We start from the raw sequence: 9,786 nt of genomic DNA, 5'->3' as shown, positions 1-9,786 counted from the left end.
GGCGGGCCCCGAAACCCCGCCCTGGCCTGCCCTCACCATCTTAGTTCTGTTGGGCCCCCCTGTGACATCGAAGGAGAGCAGCCCATGGAAAAGCACTGGGATGCTGGTTGATAGCCGGGTAAACATGAGCCAGAGTGTGCCCAGGTGGCCAAGAGGCACCTGGTTTGTATCAGCAATAGTGTGGCCAGCAGGACCAGGGCAGTGATTGTGAGCACTTGGCACTGGTGAGGCCACACCTTGGTGCTGTGTCCAGTTCTGTGTCCCTCGCTACAAGAAGGACCTCGAACTGCTGGAGTAGTCCAGAGAAGGGCAATGAAGCTGTGAAGGGTCTTGAGCACAGCTGAGGGAGCTGAAGGTGTTTAGCTTGGAAAGGAGGGGTCTCAGGGGAGGCTTTTTGGCTCTCTACAACTCCCTGGAAGGAGGTTGTAGCCAGGTGGGGGTCAGCCTTTCCTTCCAGGCAGGTAATGACTGAACAAGAGGACATAGCTTCCTTCAAGCTGCTCCAGGGGAGTTTTAGGTTGGACATTAGGAGGCATTTCTTCACAGAAAGGGAGATTGGACATTGGAATGGGCTGCCCAGGGAAGTGGTAGTGTAACCATCCCTGGGGTGTTTAAGGACAGACTGGATGTGGCACTTAGTGCCATGGTCTAATTAACATGGTGTTGTTCAGTCATAGGTTGGACTTGCTGATCTCAGAAGTCTTTCCCAACCTAATTATTTCTGTGATTTTGTTCAGAGAGCTGCCCAGGAGCACAGGGGTAGCAGAGCAGGCCGCCACAGTGCTGAGACCCACTGGCAGTGGGACCAAGGAAGCCTTTGGGGAGCCTTGGGCACGTTCTGGCATTGCCCGTTTGAACACAAGGCTTTGGGTCAGGGTGGCACCTGGGGATAATGACAGATCAGGGATGAGAGCAAAAGGGGTGAGCAGGAATGGATTGTAGTGACAAAAGGATGAAAGTATTGCAGAAAGCTGGCAAAAAGGCTTGGATTCAAAGGCAGGCCCAATGTAATGAGGCTGTTGTGGTTTATTCCACAAAAAAAAAAAAAAGAGGGTTTCTAAACATTGGCTTTTATTACTCCAAGTTACTGCTATTTTTTTCCCTAATGCTAATCTTTATTAAAAATGTAGTTAAGCAAATTTCTTTGTGGAGAGAGGAAGGGAAAAGGAAACAGGAGGTTTTGCTTCCTTCACTTGCTGGAGTATGTTATGTTAGCACAGTGATGAAAGTGACACAAGAATTTGGGTGGAGCAGGATAAAGTAGAACACTTCAGACGAAGATTATAACCTGCCTGTATGGGAAAATATAAATGGGACATCCTTGAGAGAGAGACATATTTACTCTTGGCAGAAGTATGTCTCCACAATTCTGAATGTTCAAAATAAATACTCAGTGACCATTAAATGAAAGTAATAAAAATGGAGGAACAGGACAAAGTTTTGATTTTGTTTATCAGTTTTTGTTAACCAAGGCAATATTTTCAGGCACAACTTGTCACTTCACAATAAAAATAAGGAAATATGTGAGGAAAATACAGTTTTAATGCACTTGAAATTAAAATATTGCCATCCCTCTTCCCTAACTATAAATTTTAGAAGGAAAAAGGAAAAAACCAAACATGATTATGGAAGACTTAAGAGATCTTCAAAAATTATGTGTATTGTGCACAAGAACTCTGAATATGTTTAATTAAATTACTGGAAAATGTAATTTAGTGAGTAGGCTAGAATGCAATCAGGAACATGTCAGCATAAACTCCTGTAAAAGGAGAGGATATGTATCTGGTATTTCAGAAGCACAGAAGTATCTGTGTGGCATAAACCTGACATAGAGTCTCCCAAGTCCTTTTTTGATCCTAATATGCAAGAAAGCAGGCATGAAGCATGCAAAAAGCTCCAACAATGTCTTTGAATTTCCTAATTTCAGTCGTCTCCCTAATTGCACTTAATATTTATGCTGTGTTCACATTGCTATTATGAAATTGGTTTCAATAAACAATAAAAACTCATGTGGATCTTTTTTAAATTCATCCTCTGTGGCTTTGTGTAGCTCACCCTTGTGCTAAACAGCAAAAGCATATAATTCATCACAGCAACACTGGCATAGAATCATTGATGTCCTTCAAAAAGATCCAGGGAATGACAAAGACAGAATAATTTTATAGCTTGCAACTGGAGGAAATATATTGCTTGCATCTGGCAGCAAGCCAGGCCAGAATCTGAGATGCTGTTGCTGCTGTAAATAGGATGAAAGGGATTCATAATCCATCTCCATGCCCACTGTAGCTAGGCAAATTGTAAGCAGAAAAAGCAATTAAACAAACAAACATAAGAAAGCATTAAAATATGTGGGAGAGACCTTTTTTGTTGTATTGATGATTTATAGACTAATTGCCATGGCTAACCATTTGAGGACTGGTTAGTGAATAACTAATCATTACTTACTGAATATGGGTAACACAGGTATTGAGTTTAAGCCGTGTGTATGTGTAATCCAAGTATTTAATACAGGTATTGAGTCATAATGAAAACAGGCCTCTTGTTCACAACAAATGACATCAGATTTCTCCATCAAATGCTCCATCCAAAATAATGCCAACAGACTTGAATTAGCTGCTGAGCTGGAATAAATTCAGATATTGTGAAATGTTGGCATAGGGATTAATTGATAGAAAACTGCTAGTCTAAAAACTACAAATAATGTATTTTAGATATAGTCCTAACAACCTAACAGTCAATAGACAGCAAATATTTGATGGTGCTGTATTTCACATTCCCTTAGACAAGACAAATAGATGAATCACCTGAGCAAGACATAAAGTTTTGCAATTTTCTTAAGTCTGTGTAAAGCAAGTTTGATGTCTTAACTGCTTGCTTAGTTGGGAAGGTCGTTTAAACAGAGTATTAAATTCAAGAGCTGGAGGGGGAAGTGGAAGGCTCAGAAGGAACAGCCCTAGTGTCAGAGCTGAACTGAGGGGAGGGATGCTCTAGAAAGGGGGGTGGAAACCTTTAAACACTAAATCAGTTCCTAATGTCATAGTTTGCTACTTCCAGAGGTTCCAAAATGGGATAAAGCTACCAGGCTTATTCAGATGAGTGGAACCTGTGCTTATTTAATTGTTGTACATAAGTATTGATGAGAAATCCCTGATGCATGGAAAAAAATGCTATTGATTTCTTCTGCACCGTAGAAATAGCTGTGGCGAACACGACTGGAACTGTTACAATGACAACACCTAATGTGGTGGATAAAACAGATTCCCTGAATAGACACAACAAATATGATGACCAAATCTGAAAAGAGAATACCTGTCTAGTATTGCTTTCAGTACCACAATTTGTATAAAACGTGGGGACATAAAAAAATGCATGGTCATACAAATGGTGGAATCAAAATGATGTGTTGCTTGCTTAACCAGAGTACATGGTGTGAAAATTCATGTGAGATTCAGACTTAGACATTCAGTTTCTGTATAAGATCAAAGGCTGGTTAAAACTATCAGAAAAGGCAGAAAGTACCAAAGAAGACGCCTTTTGACTCCTGCCACCGTCATGTTTTCTCAGGTTTTTCCTCAGAATAGGACATATGATACTGCCTTGTATATGCATGAACGCTACTATACATCTACAAGCATATACAACAAAGGTAGTACGATGTACACACATTAGCAAAACATTTTTGTTCAGATTTGAGGAGTTTGTACTATAGAGGTTTTGGCTCAAAGCAGATCTGGGTAGCCAGGAGTGGCTGATCAGTGTCCAGTAGCAAGGGAGATACTACGGAAGAAAACCGCAGCATCATTTAGATTAGAACAGACTTTTAAGATCACTACGTCCACCAGAATTCAGTACTGGCCCAGATGCACACTGGCATGTGTGGCTTCACAGCCGCAGTGTGACAATGGGGGCAGCTGCCAAGAGGAGCAGCAGGTAACGCTGCCCCAGTGCACCCTCGGCGAGCGTGCACGCAGACAGGAGGCTGTGCTGAACACGGAGAGAGGCCCACGGCAGAAACGCGAGTATTCGGAGAGCGGCTTCTCAGTGGGCATCCAGAGGCCAGTCCCTGGTGGCATGGCCTTTGTCCAGACCCTTTGTGCCGGTGCTGGGGCAGCGGCACAGGCCTGGCAGGCTACCAGCCTCTGGGCCCCCTCTGTCCTGCCTTGCGATCCCTGGGGCTCCTGTCCCCACTTGCCCTATCAGTAGCTCCCTCCCATCCGCACTGAACCCCTGCTCACTGCTCTTGGCCATGGTTGCCATTACATTCCTTCTCTTGCTTGTGCAAGGCCTCACCCAGTACCCGCAGCAGGCCAGGGATGGGCTGGATGAGGCCACCCTGGAGCGCATGCAGCAGCGTGCTGAGTATCTGGAGCAGCAGATGACTCAGCTGATTCAGGAGCTGGAGCAGATGAAGCCGGAGCAGAGTGGCGGGGCCTGGGGAGCCCTGCCTGGGTGGCAGTTCTGGGCTCTGAGCGGAATCCTCATGCTTCTCTTGGTGCTGTGGTTTGGACATGGGAAAAGTGATCCAGACCACCGTGGAGAGAAGATGTTCAGCAGCAACTTGGTGGAGGAGGAAGAAAGATGGAACGTTGTTGGAAATGTGGAAGAGGGCAATGTCCATGACAAGCAGGAGATGGCAAACGGAGAAGACGACGATGGTATCAATGTGCAAAGGAAGCTTGAAGCCTTTTAGAGGAGCGCATACAGGAGTTGCCTGTTGTGGATCTGGACAAAGGATTCTCCATGATCGCGGACCTGGTGGACAAACTCATCCACGTCTTTGGAGAAGGCTTGTCCAACAGTTTCTACCCGGTGCCACAACCAGCCATGGGCGTGGGCAGCGCCTTTGAAGGCTGCAGTCCCCATGCACAAGATGTTGTGTACCGTTTGCTTGTTCCCCTGAGTCCCCCTTCAGGACATGCCTTCCACCTGGAGTTGGACACTGCAGGAGTGGTCCAGAGGAACTTCTATGTCCGTGTGGAGCTGGTGTGCACCTGCAGGAGGGAGAGGCTGGGGGAGGACATGCTGTGTTTCCTCCACCACCCCGAGAAGGAGCTGAGAAGGAAACAGGACCCCAGCCTCCTGCACACCCTGTGCACCGGCTGCTATCTAGATGTGGAGAAAACTGTCCACTGGTTCTATGGATTTGTGAGAGTCGCCTGGCTGCTGTTGCCTGAATCGCGCCACTGGCGTTTAAGGTTGCAGCCTTCCAGCCGCTCCTGCAAATTTCAGCTGAGCAAAGACAAGGAAAGCTTCACGGTTGAGATGTTCTTTGCCGTGCAGCAAGGAGACTCAGATGTCTTTGTGAGCACCTGCGGGGAGGCGTACGTGGCCCGAAGGTCAATGTCTGGCTAGCAGGGGGCAAGGGCCGACGCCTCACTGCAATTTCTGGCCAGCACCCCTCGGCGTCTGAAGGCCTCGGGCTGTGCTGGCTGCGGATGGGCTCTCACTGCTCAGGTGGATGAGGAAATGGAGGCGGACACTTCTCCGGGGGTTAACGTCGGTTTATTGCAGGGAGACCAACAGGGAGCATCGAGCTGGGGAAGTGACAAAGAATGGAGGGTGAAACCAGCTTTTAAAGGAAGGGGGGTGTGTATACAGAAAACCAATCGGGAAGGGTGAGGGGATGAACTTAACAAAACTGACATTTCAGGGAAACCAATAAGTACAAGGTAAGGGAGGGGCCCCGGGACCTCAGCCAATCACAGCCCCCAGTGAGACGAAGGTTCTGGAAATCTGGGAGGAGTGGGGGGTGATTGACTGGGCCCAGGGAGGAGAAAAAGTCTACTTAAAAGGGGATAGGGGTGAGGAGAGATTAATAACTTAAGTGACAGACACTAACTGAGGGCAGGGGTAACCACGGAGACCAACTGCCAGCAGGGCTGTGGCGGGAAAACTGAGGAGGGCAGAACCATGTAACACAGTGTGGGGGAGGAATAATACATAGATTGGGGGAAAACATACAAGCAACTTAACCCACACTACAACAAGCAGCCAGCCTACAGAAGTAGGCATCCCAAGCACAACGTGGCTGGAGACTTATGCCCTGGCAGAGGCAAAATTCTTCAGGCACATTTCCAGACAGGTCTTCCAGCCTGCAGCTCCTCACAGGCTACCCGATGGGTGTAGGTTTCTCCAGCTGTGTCCCGAAGACAGTGGTGTTACACCTCATGAGCACTGTACCCTTGACAGGGTGGGGCAGGAGTGATTTTGGACAGCGAGTGATAGCTATCATGAAGTCCCTTCGCTGCTCACTGGAGACAAAACAGCTTCACCACTTTGTCATCGGCAATGAGAGCTTTCCTACGGAGATCAGCTTGGCCTCTGGCTTCCAGGTGGCTGTAGCACCCAACCTCCTTGAGTACGTGGGCAGCAGTCCAGATACCCACAGGAAGGCCGTGCGGGACTGCAATTGGGTGCTGCATCGGTTTGAACAACTGGTGATCCACAGCCAGTGAAAGAGAACTTGGTGCATAGAGCTGTGCCTGTGGGGCCTCTTGACAGACCCTGTATATATAAACCTCCTGTAGTTAGTACATTTAGTTAGTGCAGTATATATTAGTACTGTGTAGTTAATGCTCTTACTATATTTATTAATCCCCCATAAGCAGTGTATTTACTATATAGATATTAAGACCCAGTAGTTCCTGAATTTACCATACGTATAGGGAAAGTCTGGTTAGTGCCTTAATATAGATATTAATGCCCCCTAGTTAGTGCCTTCAGCAATCCCCATCCTTCTTTGGATTTTTTTTCAATAAACTGGGCTATTCCAGTATCTGGATTGTGCAAGCTCTTCTTGAACTTGAGAAGAACTAGTGCATTTGTAAATTCTGCTAGTTGTGAATTTGTGATTGGGTGGGAGTAGGCACTGTTATTAACAAGCCTTTTTTAACAAACACACAAAATAATCCCTTTGTGTTGCTCCTCTCAGTTGTCTTCCTGGTGCAGCAGCCACTGATGACCACAGTGGCTACAAAGATGATTTTGCCCTGTGTTGTCCTTGCCTTCTCATGCCATGCGGGCCATCCCACCTGGGCTCCGAAACTCCCTGGCAGCTGTGGCTGGGCAGGGAGCAAACAAGAGCCACCACTGCTGTGACTCCTTGTGTTCACTGGGGTGACAATGAAGGTGGGGCCCATCCCAGATGTTCTGCCGGATTTTGGCACTGCAGAAATGAACTTGTTGCACATGCAGAACACTGTGCTATTGCGCTATGTTGGCAGTGAGAATTGCCTGCTGGAAATCACCTCCGCCACAGCTGCTCATCATCCTTACGAAGCGTCTCCAGGGAATCAAGGTCCACTCACCGTGGCACAGCAGGTAGAGAGATCCTGCTATGGCGAAGCCCCATGTCACTTCCAGGCCATTCATCACTACACACCCAGGGGTGTCACACCGGTTCCAAGAGTGACCCCAAAAGCACACATGTCAGCAGCAAGGCAAGCAGTTCTATCTCTGAGCAGAAGACTTCCAGGAACAAGGCATTCATTGGTCACGTTACCCATTTTGTGATTAGGAAGGCTTTGAGGCCTCCTACATGTTTTGTGAAGGGAAGAGCCAGGGTGTCCATTGCGACCCATGGGTCTGCTGTTTTTGCATGTCAGGTCTTTGCTTACCAGGGGCCATTAGGAATCCCAGAGGTGCGGTAGAGATGGAAGGCGGGGCAGGCCTGGCCTGGATGCACACTGGCATGTGTGACATCACAGCCGCAGTGTGACATCACAGCCACAGTGTGACAATGGGGGCAGCTGCCAAGAGGAGCAGCAAGTAACGCTGCCCCAGTGCACCCTCGGCGAGCGTGCACGCAGACAGGAGGCTGTGCTGAACACGGAGAGAGGCCCACGGCAGAAACGCGAGTATTCGGAGAGCGGCTTCTCAGTGGGCATCCAGAGGCCAGTCCCTGGTGGCATGGCCTTTGTCCAGACCCTTTGTGCCGGTGCTGGGGCAGCGGCACAGGCCTGGCAGGCTACCAGCCTCTGGGCCCCCTCTGTCCTGCCTTGCGATCCCTGGGGCTCCTGTCCCCACTTGCCCTATCAGTAGCTCCCTCCCATCCGCACTGAACCCCTGCTCACTGCTCTTGGCCATGGTTGCCATTACATTCCTTCTCTTGCTCGTGCAAGGCCTCACCCAGTACCCGCAGCAGGCCGGGGATGGGCTGGATGAGGCCACCCTGGAGCGCATGCAGCAGCGTGCTGAGTATCTGGAGCAGCAGATGACTCAGCTGATTCAGGAGCTGGAGCAGATGAAGCCGGAGCAGAGTGGCGGGGCCTGGGGAGCCCTGCCTGGGTGGCAGTTCTGGGCTCTGAGCGGAATCCTCATGCTTCTCTTGGTGCTGTGGTTTGGACATGGGAAAAGTCGATGTGATCCAGACAACCATGGCCACAAGGAGAGGTTCAGCAGCAACTTGGTGGAGGAGGAAGAAAGATGGAACGTTGTTGGAAATGTGGAAGAGGGCAATGTCCATGACAAGCAGGAGATGGCAAACGGAGAAGAAGATGATGGTAACAATGTGCAAAGGATGATGCGAAGCCTCTTAGAGGAGCGCATACAGGAGTTGCCTGTTGTGGATCTGGACAAAGGATTCTCCATGATCGCGGACCTGGTGGACAAACTCATCCACGTCTTTGGAGAAGGCTTGTCCAACAGTTTCTACCCGGTGCCGCAACCAGCCATGGGAGTGGGCAGCGCCTTTGAAGGCTGCAGTCCCCATGCACAAGATGTTGTGTACCATTTGCTTGTTCCCCTGAGTCCCCCTTCAGGACATGCCTTTCACCTGGAGCTGGACACTGCAGGAGTGGTCCAGAGGCACTTCTGTGTCCGTGTGGAGCTGGTGTGCACCTGCAGGAGGGAGAGGCTGGGGGAGGACATGCTGTGTTTCCTCCACCACCCTGAGAAGGAGCTGAGAAGGAAACAGGACCCCAGCCTCCTGCACACCCTGTGCACCGGCTGCTATCTAGATGTGGAGAAAACTGTCCACTGGTTCTATGGATTTGTGAGAGTCGCCTGGCTGCTGTTGCCTGAATCGCGCCACTGGCGTTTAAGGTTGCAGCCTTCCAGCCGCTCCTGCAAATTTCAGCTGAGCAAAGACAAGGAAAGCTTCACGGTTGAGATGTTCTTTGCCGTGCGGCAAGGAGACTCAGATGTCTTTGTGAGCAGCCAGCCTACAGAAGTAGGCATCCCAAGCACAACGTGGCTGGAGACTTACGCCGTGGCAGAGGCAAAATTCTTCAGGCACATTTCCAGACAGGTCTTCCAGCCTGCAGCTCCTCACGGGCTTCCTGATGGGTGTAGGTTTCTCCAGCTGTGTCCCGAAGACAGTGGTGTTACACCTCATGAGCACTGTACCCTTGACAGGGTGGGGCAGGAGTGATTTTGGGCAGCGAGTGATGGCTATCATGAAGTCCCTTCGCTGCTCACTGGAGACAAAACAGCTTCACCACTTTGTCATCGGCAATGAGAACTGTGTTATGGAGATCAGCTTGCCCTCCAGCTTCCAGGTGGCTGTTTGAGCAGTCTGGATACCCACAGAATACTGCGCAGGAATACAACAACTGCTGATCCACGGGTATTGAAGGGGAACTTGGTGCACAGAGCTGTGCCTGTTGGGCCCCTTGACAGAGCCTGTATATATTAACCTGCCATAGTTAGTTCATTTATGGTATATATCATTATGCTGTAATTAGTGCTCTTACTATATTTAATAATACTTTAGAAGTTATGGATATATTATATATATTAGGAGTCAGTAGATAGTGAATTTACGATATGTATTCGGACCCTCTAGTT

The 9,786-nt window shown here is 48.8% G+C and overlaps 1 protein-coding gene across 1 annotated transcript; it reads left to right on the top strand.

Moving 5' to 3' along the window:
- The first annotated feature begins 8,083 nt into the window (after nt 1-8,083).
- LOC102067599 (inositol 1,4,5-trisphosphate receptor-interacting protein-like 1) lies at nt 8,084-9,370 on the top strand. The gene has a single exon (XM_026792807.2). It carries the CDS (start codon nt 8,084-8,086, stop codon nt 9,368-9,370), a length of 1,287 nt encoding a protein of 428 aa, XP_026648608.2.
- Nucleotides 9,371-9,786: the final 416 nt, after the last annotated feature.

The sequence above is a fragment of the Zonotrichia albicollis genome, chromosome 3 (assembly GCF_047830755.1).
Source record: "Zonotrichia albicollis isolate bZonAlb1 chromosome 3, bZonAlb1.hap1, whole genome shotgun sequence".
In the NCBI taxonomy this organism is placed as follows: domain Eukaryota; kingdom Metazoa; phylum Chordata; class Aves; order Passeriformes; family Passerellidae; genus Zonotrichia; species Zonotrichia albicollis.
This window is presented reverse-complemented; position numbering and strand designations above follow the sequence as displayed.